At 37.6% G+C, this 15,245-nt stretch overlaps 1 protein-coding gene across 1 annotated transcript in view; it reads right to left on the bottom strand.

Moving 5' to 3' along the window:
- Positions 1-15,245, bottom strand: part of LOC109072073 (ephrin type-B receptor 2-like) — a 144,282-nt gene that overhangs the window by 6,368 nt on the left and 122,669 nt on the right. Inside the window, exons 6-13 of the mRNA XM_042766500.1 lie at positions 13,181-13,305; positions 11,526-11,688; positions 9,822-9,930; positions 9,490-9,554; positions 6,784-6,906; positions 6,444-6,691; positions 2,026-2,241; positions 1,783-1,932 (exon numbers count right to left, since the gene is read on the bottom strand). Coding sequence (XP_042622434.1) covers positions 1,783-1,932; positions 2,026-2,241; positions 6,444-6,691; positions 6,784-6,906; positions 9,490-9,554; positions 9,822-9,930; positions 11,526-11,688; positions 13,181-13,305 — 1,199 coding nt within the window. The remainder of the gene's footprint in view (positions 1-1,782; positions 1,933-2,025; positions 2,242-6,443; positions 6,692-6,783; positions 6,907-9,489; positions 9,555-9,821; positions 9,931-11,525; positions 11,689-13,180; positions 13,306-15,245) is intronic.

Below are 15,245 nucleotides of genomic sequence, written 5' to 3'. Positions count from 1 at the left end.
AAATACCTCCTAAATCAGCTAATAGATCTTGATTATGAAGGTGCTGATAACAACAATTTGCCAGTACAAGCGTTGCCTCTCTGATCAAATGTGAAAAAAGAGCGGTCTTAGCATTACTAAGTTTTTTGGCAGCATACAGCAAGAGTCTGGCTCCCATCCGTCCTACTCATTTCAATTCATGCAACATCTGTCAGATTAAACATGATTAACCCATGGCCTGTAATCTACACGCTGACTAAATTGTACATTTGGAAAATGTGCTGCAAGCTGTAACAGGAAATCAAGAACGTCACTTAAATAAAACTTAAATACATCTCCAGCAAATTAACTATGTAGCATCACTTAATGTGCAAAACAGATACTGAGCATTTATCCGAACTGAGCCGACGGATGTACTGTCACATCTGAATGAAACAAGGTGCTTCAACTGGCCTTGAAGGCCAGAAAAGAGATGCATGGACACGAAGTGGAAAGTGCGTGCAGGACCCGAGTGAGACCCGTTGTTTCCCAACTCATTATCGTAGCCATTACGGTGCTCCATTCAAGGCCTGATTAATCTCATTCAAACGGCCAGCCCGATGGGAGGACCGCGGCGCTATCTGGAGCTGCTAATAAGATAACTGCGGTCCCTCTTAGCGCATTAGCTTTCACACTTTCAATTTGAAACTATTTTCATTATCTGGACCCATAATTTGCCTTTTCCCAGCCACCCAGAGGGATGCTAGAAATGGGAGCTTTCTTCAAGGGCAGGGACTGTTTAACGTGGCACCGTGCTTTGCATGTGAAATCATCATTTTGTTCACCAGGAAGTGAGTGTGAAGTACAGGTGAATTTTTGTGGTAGCCTTTGTGACAGACACATTTAGTAAATGATCCCCTTTGATATAATACAAGGACAATAGCTTGAAGATACTCTCAAAGTCACATGATGTAGCCACCAAGAGCATACGTTCTCTAAAACAAACACAAATACAGTTCAAACCTCTTATTTAAAAAAAAATATGATATCTTGAAATCCTTATGTCTTCTTCTGAATTCTGAGGCCAATGTGATGTGATGATTGGTGCGGCTGTTTCTGCAAAGACTGATTGCACTCATGCAGTGTTTGGGGTCTGAGGTTTGGCCTCACATACAGCAGAGTAGCACATGGGCAGATTTAAGACGTGCTCTCTCTGCAGTTTACCCTAGCCTCTGATTCAACATTGCTTCACAGCATTCATCTATTACGCACTAACATATGGCAACCATCCAACAGCCTCTGGCATGATGATTAGAAAATTGTTTTATAAGAAATTAGTGGTTTTACTTTATAAAGATAGGGGATGTGCAGCTTAGAAAAGGTTATGAGGTTGGAGAACAAATTGGAAGAATCAAATAACTAAAGTAAAAAGAGTTGTATAACTGTATAATTGTATAGCCTGGAATTCATATTTAACCATGAAACAAATCACCTAATGAATGTGCATCACCTTCAAAGTTTAGGGTAGGTAAGTTTCTTTTTTTTCTCTCTCTCTTTTTTTCAAATTGAGTATATTAAGCAGCAAAACTGCTTTCAACATTGATCATTTTAAATGAGAAATGTTTCTTGAGCACCAAATTAGCTTGTCAGAATGATTTCTGAAGGATCGTGAGACTTTGAATACTGGAGTAATGGCTACTGAAAATTAAGCTTTGCTATTACAGGAATAAATTACATTTTACTATATTTTTGATCAAATAACTGCAGCCTCATTGAGCATAAGAGACTTCTTTCAAAAAGTAGTGTAAGCAGTGAGGTACGTACATCTTGATTGGTCATGTCCCAATATGGCCGCTCTCCATATGACATAACTTCCCACATGACAATCCCGTAACTCCATACGTCACTGGCGGAGGTGAACTTCCTGTATTGGATGGCCTCTGGGGCTGTCCATCGAATAGGGATCTTCCCACCCTGTATAAACCCAAATCATAAACATCAATTCATCTCAAATCAAAGCACAAATTTGCATGAAAGTTTCATATCAAATATCACAAAACTTCTCACCAGGGCACTGGTATAGGTGGGATCAGATGTGTCATCCTCCAAAAAGCGTGAGAGTCCGAAATCGGACACCTTGCATACAAGGTTACTGTTAACTAAGATGTTGCGGGCAGCCAGGTCCCGGTGCACGTAATTCATGTCTGCAAGGTACTTCATCCCAGAGGCGATCCCTCGTAACATGCCCACCAGCTGAATCACAGTGAACTGCCCATCGTTTTGCTGTAAACAAGTACAGAACAGAAATGGGTCAAGAAATAAAAATGTGTTTTAAGTAGTGATTATATTGTTTATTTGTCATGAAAATTAATGCACAAAAAAGGCAGAAAACACTCATATTTTTTCAATGACAAACACACTCACACACACACACACACACACACACACACACACACACACACACAAACAAACAACAACAAAAAATGATTATTTAATAAATCATAAAAAAACTACTTATTTGTTTACTTTTCAGTGGTTTTGTTTTCAGATTTTTTTTTTTCTTTTTAAATCCAGAGGGTTTAGTAATAATATTGGTAATACTGGCCTTGATGTAAATCTGCCTTTTACTATTTAAAATATTCTTCTTTTATGTTGTTTTAATTTGAGGATTCAATGTGTAAATATATCTATGAGCATATTATGCAGCACTGTTTTCTACACTGATAAAAACAAGAAATGTTTTTTTAGCACCAAATCGACATATAAGAATGATTTCTGAAGGATCATGTGACATTGAAAACTGGAGTAATTGATGCTGAGAATTCAGCTTTTCATCACAGAAATAAATTACATTTTAAAGTATATTCAAATAGGCAAAAGGCATTTGTGAAGATGACGTGTGCATAAAAACAATAGCATTTTGCACATTCCTAATACCAACTCATAAGTAATTGTGCTACAGTTATCTCTGGGCAACCTATAAATCCCAAACAACAGCAATAAGGCAAGAATAAAGCTGTGGAAATCATGGTTAATGTCGAGTATGCCCAGTTGGATAAGAGTAGAGACTGAACACAATGCATTGAGTCAAGCCTGGATTGGGTTGGCTGTGCAAACGCTCTGGTGAGGATTGGTAGAGTTTATGCTAAGCAATGCTAGATCAGACATTCGATGATCAATGCGGGCCATGGCAAATCTTGCAGCTGTTGACCTTGGTGGCCAGAAAGCCTTTTGCTCATGAGGAGGTCCAGCAGTTTCTGACCCAGCTGTGCTTGCAGCTGCTTCAATCTGCAGACCCTCCGCAGACAGCCATGAGGCAAGCAGCATTCAGCTTCTGATCAGAGTAGATGAGCACAGCAGACGCAGTGCAGACAGACATGCACGTGTCAAGTGGAGAGAGATGGAAAGCAATGGACGCTGTACAAAAGAGCTACGAGATGTCTTCATTCTGTGTCGCATACAAACCCTTCCTCCTCTGAGCAGCATGTGCCACACTCAAACCCTTCCCCCACTTTAAGTCGACTTGATTGAATTTCTCCTCACCCTCCACAGCAATTAAATGGCATCCATTATTCATAAAGCCGAAATCCTTTGTAAATACAGCCTGGCACTCTAATCTGCTCACAGTGTTTGCCTATAGTTTAATTGGAGGGATTCTTCACCCAAAAGTTATTTGGAGCTGCAGTCTGAGTGAAGCAAACATTCTTAATATGTGAATTATTCTATCCATGCTGTTTCTTCTTAGACACGCCTTTGCTGTCGGTTTGGCTGTGAATAACTTTTCATTTTGATGCTTCTTAAATCTATCTGAAAGTTTTGGCAGCATACCTTTTTGAATTTTTCTCCATTTTGCTCTCTCTCACTTCTTAATCCTCCACAAAACAATATTGGAAGTTGGATCAGGTCAAGGTTAGTGTTGAGTCTCCCTCTCAGTCCTGTTTTACAAGAGCTCCATCAGACTCTAGCACTTCAGCACTAACACACAATGTTGTCTTCCGCTGTCATAGTGAGGTGCCACAACAGAGGCATGTTGTTTTCAAAGAAATCAGTGTTCTGTCAGAAATGGATGACAGTCTTGCAGAAACAACACAATTGTACAGCTACACAAAGATCTGAGGAGTTCCAAAGCTCTCGCACACCACCAAACTGACATTATGAGAGCAAAAAAAAAAAAAAAAAAAAAAATTTTGGCTGGTCTTTTTTTGAATGATTTAATATAGAATTGTGATTTGAACACAGAGTAAACCTGATGTATGAGGTGGTGGTGTAATTTTTCACTCTTCTACTTGTGTTATCAGAAATCAGTCATTTCTTCACTTGATGACACGGTAGGGCATGTGCGTTCTGTCATAGGGTGGGCTGTGCAAGTATAAACACGAGCAAAACAACAGGCTAGCCAAACAGCTAAAATAACATCAGAACCTCACAATTACAGAGGCTAGCAAGAGCTGCATGTGATTGTGGTGAGAAGAAATAAATTCAGTTCAAATGTCTAACAAATGGCGGGTCATTTGGTTCCTGTTTACTCGCCTTCGTTTAAACGTCATAATCATGAAGGTTTCTTGTTTCAGATAATTACACTTCCTGAGCCTAACACCCCGAAAAGCTACGCGTCAAGGATAAAATACATTTTCTCTCGTGATAGATCAGAGGCAAAGCCTTGCTAATGAGCAAAATAAATCATTCCTTCCCCAAAGAATACATATTTACATAAATCAAAGGCTTTTTTTTTTCAACGCAACACACAGTGAGCCCAATTAGCAGCGATCAAGGCATCCGGACACCTATTTTATCCACATCAGCTCTAAGCTGAAATCAAATTGACACATGCCAGTCATCAGCTGACAGCAGAATTTTCTTCTCATTCCTCACACTTGTCTTGTAAGTGGAGATTTGGATGATTCTAGTACTCGGTTAATCATGTGACTCCATCTGTAGGATGGATGCAGTTACTGGAAAATGCAGATAGATACAAAGTAGTTTTCTCATGCTAAGAGTTTTCAGATTAATACACCAAGCACAATTTTTTGATCATGTGTGTTCTGTGATATACGTAAGTCGGAAGCAAATCTGGTGACTCAGTTTATGAGACACACCACTCATCTGATGCTTGTAATGCAGAGAACGTGGTCAAGAGAGCATGACCAATGCAAAATGAGTGCATGACTAACCACAGAGCAGCGATTCAACCATTTCTTTAAAGAGACCGTTTTAAAGCAAATGTTAGTGTGCCAACCCATAGAGATGAATGGAAGAGAATTGAGGTTATTACAACATTCCTACAGCTGGAATCAACACTGAGAGTATTTGTTTGTTCTGGGGGGTAGCTGGGTATTACAGAGAGATCCTGTGGAAAATTACATGATGGACAGCATGAGAAATTAGGAGGGAACATTTTTATGATGTTGAGCATGCTGATGCGCATACAGACCTGCTGATGAGAGATTGAACTGGAATTTGAGTCATGTTTAAGTTACTGAGCTTGTGTTAGTGTGGGAAAATCCACATTATTTTAGTGAATCAGTGTATTTAGAAGGTTTTAGGAACTAGTTGAAAAAATGATTCACTGATTTGTGATTCATTGACCGGAGATGTTCACGCCTTGCCCATTTTGGGTTTGAAGGTTTTGTTTTATTCCTTTTTTTTCATTAAAGTACTATGGGTGCACTTATATTAAATTCCTTTTTGTATAATTAAATAAAAAAATAAAATGGTTAAGCCAGCACAATATTATAATGTACAGTATGAAATGTTAATATTCATTCTTTACTAAATATTATATTTATAATATATATATATATATATATATATATATAGATATATATATAATATATATATATATATATATTAGTGATGTCAAATGATTAATTGCGATTAATTGCATCCAAAATAAAAGTTTTTGTTTAAATAATATATGTGTATATACTGTGTATATTTATTATTTTTATATAAATACAAACACATGCATGTATATATTTAAGAAAAATATGTTATGTTTATATGTTAAATATATTTATATATAATATAAAATGTTAGAATATAAATATATAAATGTATATACATATTTTTAATATATAAAATATATATATATATATATATATATATATTCAAAATATATATATATACTGTATGTGTGTGTATTTATATATACACAATATATATACACAGTATACATATTATATAAACAAAAACTTTTATTCTGGATGTGATTAATCGCAATTAATCGTTTGACAGCACTAATATATATATAAAATTACAATTAAAATTGCATCTCTTCTTTTTTTTTAATTTACATTTTACATTTTTTAATATAACTCTGACTGTATTCATAAGTCATATACACATAGGATGGCTTGAGGGTGAGTAAATCATTGGGTAATTTTCATTTTTGGGTGAACTGTCCCTTTAGTTTATCACTGCTTTCAATTAGGTTATGTAGACTGCAACATAGTTATAAACTGAAGACTCTGAGCAAAAATGCTCACCCTGAGGAAAGAGTCCAATGAGCCATTCTCCATAAATTCTGTGATGATCATGACAGGGCTGCTCTTGGTCACCACTCCCTCCAAATGGATCACATTGGGGTGATCAAACTGCCCCATGATGCTTGCTTCACTCAGGAAGTCCCGTCTCTGCTTTTCTGTGTAACCAGTCTTCAGTGTTTTAATGGCCACAAACATTTCCCTCTTTCCTGGGAGTTTTAGGTTACCACTGCACACCTCTCCAAACTCTCCTATGGATAGAGACAAATGCATCGTTCTTTAAGTCAAGGCACAAGAAAAACTTCACGGTAGAGCACTGTTGGACATTTGGAGGTTTGATTACCTGCTCCAATGACCTGCTCGATTTTCACACACGAGATATCAATCTCCTTAGCAAACTCCCTCACAGCTTCATTGGGGTCTTCATATGTAAATGGATCAATGTAGATCTTCATTCCTGGTGATACGAAAAAATAAAAAACAGCTATAATATTTAAATGCTACAAAAAAATACTGTACATCAGAATAGTCTGTTAAATGTGAGAAAGAATTAGTGATGTGGGCCTCTGGGAATTCTGGAAATGGCTGGCTTTTCAGCAGCTTTGAATTCTGAGCATGACATTGGGGGAGCTCATGACTACAGTCAGTGGAGTGTAACAGTGTTCGCCAAGAGAAAGATTAGGCATTTTAAATGTATGTATCATCTCTGGGGAGTCATGGTCCCCGGTGGAGACCATGTATCAGCAATTTCCATTGCTGCCAATCAAATTGCTTTTGATTAAATTAAGGTGAACTTAAGTGTGTGAGGACTTAAGTCATTCGTGCTTTAAATCCGATTATTCAGTCTTTCGGTTACAAATCTATCCAAAGGCATGTTAATAGACATATTGTGTTTTCATGCAGCTGGAGAGGTTTTCTATTGGTGATCTGGCTGTGCAGACATTTTTGGAATTGATTCATGTGCTCTCGCAACAGACAAGAAGAAGATAAATAGAGTGAGAGAAGCGAATGGCATCTACTATCAAAGGATTTGTGAACGTCACACTATAACAAATTCATGAGGTTGTAGTTTATGTGCTATGCTGGAGAAAGTTCTTCTGAGCAGAGCTCATTCTTTAAGGGATAGTTCACCCAAAAGTGAAAGTCTGTCATCATTTACTCTCCTTCAAGTTGTCCAAAACCCATGGAGCACAGAAGGAAACGTTTAGCAGTATGTTCTTGCTGCTTTTTTGCAGAAAATGAATGTAAATTTTTACATTCCCTTTCATGATATGGACAAGAGCAGCATTCTGCCTAAAATCCTTTTTTTTTTCACAGAATGGAATGACATGAAGGTAAGCAAATGGTGACAATCTTTCCCTTTAAGATTAAGAAACTGTTTAAGACAAAGAGAGGGAAAGAATGAACAAGATACATGTACATGTAAGAAAATGAGAGCACTTTCTGCTCTTGAGCACTAACGGATTAATTCTGACCTTGATTTTCCATAGATGTTTATGTAATTAAGTAGTAACATTTTCATTTTTTAAATTCTTGAGGTTTGATTCTTAAGTTGGTATACTACAATTGCACCCCTATCGGCAAAAGGTCGTGTTCATATTAATGTTTTGTACTCTTTTATTTGCACCGTGATTTGCGTTTCGTGTAGCTCAGTTGGTAGATTATTGCGTTATACCTTGATATGCAATCATGCTATCATGGGTTCGATCCCCAAGAATGGACGTGCACGTAAAATGTATATGCTCAATAAATCATAATTTAGCATGATTTCTGTGAGGGTTAGGTTTAGGGGGTGGGGTTAGGTGTGGTCATTCGAACGAATAAGCCTCCTAGTAAAATATGTACGAATTACTGTGAGATCGGTGTAAAAAGTCCACACATTGCATTTAAATAAACGTGCGTTTTGATTGGTAATGACGTTTATACGTCATTTCATGACGACAGACGCAATGCGATACTGTCATTATTTTTACGCCCGCTAGAGGCCGCTTAACGTTAAAACGTAAAAATAGGTCGTAATAAGGTGCTTGCACAAACGACCTATACGGTCGTTTTTTGTTGGAGGACAGGCTCGGATTAATTCTGACCTTGATTTTCCAGGTTTCACTGGCCCCACACTGGCCCAGAAATTATTTCAACAAATACAGAATTTACAGCAGTATTTACCACTGATTACACAGCTTAAAAGCTGTTTAAATTGATAATGAAGGGCAAAGAAAAATAAAACTTGAGGAAAGGTGCCAGACCATTTTCATTCAGCAGAATGAGCAAGACAGAGATAAACTATAAGCCCTCAGAGAGAGAGAGAGAGAGCAAGAGCAAGCGAGCGAGCTTAGCTTTAAATTATTGCCTCGAGAGAATCTTAAAGATTTATTTCTATAAATGGAACAGCACTCCGAGGCTAAGATGGTATTTACTGAAATATTGCTCATTTTATGATTAATCTTTGACGGATCTTACTAACTTTGAAACACCTGGCACTGAGCTTTTTTGCATTAGCTTTGTGTACTGCTTTGATGGGAAAATAAACAAGTGGTGGAAAAAGAACTGAGCAAGAGAACAAAGATGAACATGAAATCGCTTCTAGGGGAAGTGGCTAATGCACTCTCTGATGGAATTTCGAGGGAAGCTGTGGGATTAATATTATTTACAGATTAATCAGAAACTGAGGTCTACCTTTGAGATAAAGGTGTGTTTGATGGTGAAAGAGATACAGTGGCTGAATAAAGCTGTGTGAAGGGGGTAAGTGGAGGAAATGGAGAGCATTAGTATGTGTATGTATAGTACAGAATAAAGATTCTGGAATAATAGACATTGAAGTGGATGAAAGTAAAACCTTTATGGTTTACTGTCTTGAGGACAGTACTGTATTTTATAATTTCACTGTATTTTTTAATCAAATAAATGCAGAATTGATTTAGTATCTGATGATGAGTATTTTTCAAAATACATTAAAAAAATCTTACAGTCTCTAAACATTTGAACCACAATGTACATTTTAAATGTATTCATAGTGTGTTATTGTAGTATTGTAGACCTAAGTACTCACTGTGGCCGCTGGTATAGTGTTGCAGCTTGTCTGTGTATTCTGAATCTGCTCTCTCTAATCCACGTCTGCAGGCGAAAAAAGGCAAACAGCTCTACTTGTACTGTTTAAAAAGGTGCATAAAGCCACGAAAACAACACTCACTACTGCCCACCGTCATCTTGTTAACACAACCCCATCATTAAGTGAGTTTTTACAAGCTCTGCTGCTCTGTAAATGTCTGCTAATGAAGCAAATCAGGACAAAAGCACAGGATTTTTACAAATGTTGCTGGTATAATTGGGGGAAGCTATGCTAATGGTTTACACGTTTAGAACACAGAAAGAGGTACTCACCGGTTGCAAACGATGATGATGACCACCACCGCAATGAGGAAGACCAGACCAGCGGCCGCCGAGCCAATGATGAGAGGCAGCTTCTCTTGAATGCTAGTGTTGTACTCCTCTGTAGGCACACACACACACACACACACACAATATCCAAAAGTTAGCACTTCCTGACAAACCCCAGCAGAGTGTCTCTATATCTGTTGCAGCCTGAAGCAAGTTCAGACTCCACTGAGGCACTGGAGTCCTGCAGTGAATGTCTACACAGATGAGAGACCCTCACTTCCCCACTTTCACAGTGGGGAATCTGGGACAGGAAGCCCTGTGTGAGATACCTTCAGGCAGATGGGGCCGTACACTTGGATTGCTTAGCTCCAGCAGCATATGGGCAGGCGATGGAGGAAATGTGTTGGGTGGTGTGTTTTGGTGCAAGACAGATGGACTGGGATGTTGGGAAGGCCTGGGGAACTTTCTTTTCCCTTCCTCTCCTGCCTAGCTTTCTCATTCGCCTCTATTCATTTATAATTACAGACTATCCGTTCACAATGCAGACAAACCCCTGTGCTCACTCTGCAACCCTAGAGGCTAAGTACATGCTAGTGTGCTACCAGATTTTACCACATTTAAACACTTGCTCCAAACTCCCAAAAGCTGAGGTAGTAAGTAAACAAAAGCCTGAACTTCATCGGGTCTCATGTGAAATCAACTGCACTGTAACTTCCTTTTTAATCGGTTTTAAACCTCTTGGTTTAAATCACTCAAAGTGAGTGCAGCCTGCTGGCATGACACATCCGTGTTTGGATCACCTGGCTGAGTTGCTGTCTCTCATCATGCCAGCGGAGAGCTCAGGAGGATAGATCAGACTAATTCTGACTCTGCTCATAATAAGCGGCTTAGAGAGCGAGCAGGCATGAGTGAGGCAGCTGCCTCTGAGTGAGGTGATCTGGGAAGGGCAAAACCACGGGCGGCCATCCAATGACATGTTTCAGCTACCATTCTTTTGGAAGCGGGACTGAATCCAAAAAAACTGACCCTAACTACCTAATAAACAAACCATTATTATTTTTTAAACTAATTTTAATATTATTGTTATTATTTACAAAATATGTAGTGTAGTAAATGTAATATGTAAAATTATGTAGTGTGTAATCTTTAACAAGCCATCATATAAATATATTAAAATTTTCATTGTCCTAAGATATCATTCTTATACTGTACACACACTACTGTTCAAAAGTTTAGGGTTGATAACATATATATATATATATATATATATATATATATATATATATATATAAGTTTCTTATGCTGACTGGATGTACTTGATCAAATACAGTAAAACATTATAATTGTGAAGAAAATATTTTTAAGAAAGACTTCTTATTACTATCGATGTTGAAAACAGCTGTGCTGCTTAATATTTTTGTGAATTATTTGATAAAAAGAAAGTTCAAAATTTACTTTCTTCTGAAACATTATATGTGTTTACTGTCACTTTTTACCAGTTTATTGCATGCTTTCTGAATAAAAGTGGTAACTGAAAAGTCAATTACACACAGGTTTGCTCTAATGATAAGATGTAGGAGATGTAAGAATGATGGGCAGAATCATATGCGTGTAATTTATTCTTAGAAAGACCAAATCTGAAGAGATGATGAAGATGTTTGGATGAAACAAACCATCATTTTGTCATTATTTTAATTAGATATTCACCCTCGGTCATGGTCTGGAAGTACATCTTGCCACTGTACCGTCCGAACCCTGCCACCGTTCGTGCTCGGACCTGGAAGACATAGATGCCGCCGGGTTTGAGACCACGGATGACTGCGGTGTTGGTTTGACTCTTTATTATGGAAGAGTTATGCTCCGTCTGGTCCTGAAACAGAGAAATTATCAAAAAAGGCGTTTTGGTCAGTTTTTCACACTGGAGGCTCACAAGAGACTCAGAGGTGTACATATGGCTTTCTAACAGGGCTATCTATCGCATCAAACCCCATCAGTAGAGCTCGACTGTGGGTGCTGGGCAGAGGAACGGTGGCTGACACTTTTTAGGCCAGCCACGATTCATTAGTCTGGGCTGAAAGCTGTGGCCATTGTCGTGCCGCTTGAGTGTCTGTTTATGTAAGCGAAGAGAAAGAGTGATAGAGAAGGAGAAGCAGAGAATGTAGGGCTCTGTGTGTGTGTATACATGTACTACTTGAGTGCTCTGCTTTTTTCCTGTCAGCTCTATTTCTGAGCTCTGTGATGTGAGTTTTGCTGCAGTCTGAGAAGAGTGTTTTGACAGGCAGTCCTTAGCACTGTCTGAGAAAGGAATTATACTGAGGAAAGAGTTAGAACAGGAGCAGAACCCTGGGGACCGTCAGCTTGTGTATGTGTATTACAAAGAAAGACAGCAAAGATAAAAAAGTATCTGTCAAACTATGCATGTTGTATTTAAGGGTGTGGCTTTCTTATGTGTGTCAACCAGCGAAAACAAAGTGAGCGAAATGGGAGACTGAAACAATATCGGCTTACTATGTGGGCGTGAGTGTTTCTCACATACAACTTAGCTTGTGTGTGTTTTCTGTGGCCCGTGCTGACAGAGAGGAATCTGTGAGTGAAATATATATTTTACTGCAGTGAAGTCTAAGTTATTTTAGCGACTGGTATCCAGATCGAACCACTACAGTGTTTTGCAGAGTGACTGTGTATGTAATAGCGCTTGATAGAACAGGAGTTCACTATTCATATCCAACAGCTGCCAAAACCCTCAATTCAACAGAAACTGTAAACAAACAATCATTTTCACAAGGAACTTTAATACATCAACATTAATAAAGATAATAATAACAATACTACACAAAATGGTTATTGTTTAACGCATCAATGAATTTGCTGGAATGATACCAAACTGTGTGTCTGAGGCTGTATCTCTGTAAAGCTTGACATATTGACACCAAGCTTTGTGTGTGTTATTGTCACCTCACACTGACCACACCACATTGATTTGATAACAGCACTACCTATTGGTCAAAAGTGATAAGCCATTAAATCATATTACTAGTGGATGTATTTATGATTTATCAGCCATTTTGACAAAAATCTTCTTAAAATGGCTTCAGTTACTCATTGCTAAAGTTAGTCTGATGCTTGCTGCCTTGCTTGCTTCTGTAGTGCTTGGCCACTTAATTGCTGCTTGCAGCTACATTTATTATTATTATTACATTAACAACAACAAATTTAATTTTAACTTATGCATTTATAAGTCACTCTTACAACACTGAGAATTTTTAATGCATGCTTATAATAATGTTAAATGCACTGCATGCATTCTGCATTAAAAACGTGTATCATGCATTATACATTAACCAAGTGTGTTTATGTGATACCTTCTCATAATACTGCAGCTCGTAGTCGAGTATGACCCCATTGGGCTGGTCTGGCTGGGACCAGGAGAGAGTGATGCTGTCAATGGTGTGACTGACCTGATGCATGATAGACACTGTAGAAGGAGCTGGAGAAAAAAAGACAGAGGCACATTCAGGGGTTAAAGCAAAAAAAAAAAAAAAAAAAAAAAACTTCTGAGCCTAATTTTTTTTTCCTGGGGCAGGGCAGCACATGCAAAGCATGCAATGACTGTTGCAATGACATTTGAAAGGATACTATGGCAAAGTTATTGCATTCTTTATTCAAACTGATTTTCTTTTTCATGAATTTATGGTTGAAGAATGAAAGCTGTATCATACACTTTATAAACTATATCACTACTTATCGACACTAGGGGTATGACAATACACTTAGCTCACGAAATGAGACAAAATACAGATACTTGGTTCACTAAACGTGACAATATTTTAATACTATTTTTAAGAAATTTTCAAAGACAAAATATTTGTCTTTTAATTACAAAAAGTAAAACAATGCAGTTTAACTAATCTAGGGGTGTAACTAATGATTATTTTGGTAATCAAGTAATCTACTGATTATTTTGACAACTGAGTAATCTGATATTTTTAGTAACACAAACAGACCTAAGTGATAACCAGGCTTTAGTATGACTATTTATATATAAACTAATGATGAGGCAATAATAGTTGGCTCAAATAAAATAGCAAAACCAAGAAATTACATGACTGTATTGAACAACACTGTTAAAATACATAATGTAATATGCCTATACATAATATGAACATACTGTAACTAACTTAAGTACATTATGTAATAAAACAAATACCTGCAGAGGGCACCAACGGCCTGGTGACGTTTCACTTTACAGCGTGATTAAACGATGCTTAAATCAATTCAATTTTAATATTTGGCCACATGCAGAAACATTTATTTGGAAATTGTGATGTACAATACATGGCATATTTAGACATAGGTTGATGTATTCTCCTGTGTTGGCAAAGGTTTATAAATGATTTACGTTACAAATCTAGTGAGATAATGCACACTGTTTTTCCAGATGAACGTTAATTCAAATTCACAGCATATACAGTGGAAGAGTTTAGCACCTTTCACATATACAGCCTTTACTGGTAAATTACCGGGAAGTTACCATTAATAGATCATGTGTGAATGGGACCTTTTCAAAAATTCCGGTAAATTTGTTCTGGCAATCATATCGTTTTTATGGAGATGATTACTCTGAGCTGTTTACAAAGCTCTGCTGCTTTATAATTAGCTTTTCTATGTAAACATGCGCTAGATGGACATCTCTGACAATTACGCCTCACAACTTTTTGTTACGCTTCTCCATTCATCAGGGCTGCGACTTCGCAATTGGATACTATTATGTGCATCTCATGTTTATGAGAGCAAAACATTCTGATTGGCTAGTAATGTAAGTTTGGTTGAGAGTGAAAGCTGCTCCTCTCATACCATTGGTAGGCGAACTCATGGACTCGAAAGTGATATCAATCAACAAGTTTTTTTTTTAGTTTTTTTTTTTTTTAGTTTGGGTGCGTTTTTGCAGCCAAACGCCTCAGGCCGGAAATCCGGCACGGTGCCTGAGAACTTTAAGGCCTGCATATTATATACAGTATTTAAAGAATAATACAAATCACCCAGTGGATCAACTTACACATTAGATCTAGCAACAATGACATTAAAGCACAGATCCTGCTGTGTGATTAAACAGATGTAAATTACACTGTGCAGAACGACATAAACAAAGTGGCAAGGGGAATTTCCAGGCCAGGCTCGGTCTCTGTCTCACTCATTGGTCATGGTTCCTCAATGCAATTTAATCTAGCCTAAAATCTCTTGTTATATTCTCCTCAAAAGGAAGGCGGACTAATTTTGTGGTGTGCTGAAAACAAATAAAATCAGGTTCAATTTCTACTTGTGGAAACCACAAGTATGGTGAACACAACTGGTATTTTGTGTCTTTGAATTTGTGAATTATAGAGTTTATTTTTTATCAGCATGCTTGGTAATTACGGGGGAAAGAGT

This window comes from Cyprinus carpio, chromosome A11 (genome assembly GCF_018340385.1).
Source record: "Cyprinus carpio isolate SPL01 chromosome A11, ASM1834038v1, whole genome shotgun sequence".
In the NCBI taxonomy this organism is placed as follows: domain Eukaryota; kingdom Metazoa; phylum Chordata; class Actinopteri; order Cypriniformes; family Cyprinidae; genus Cyprinus; species Cyprinus carpio.
This window is presented reverse-complemented; position numbering and strand designations above follow the sequence as displayed.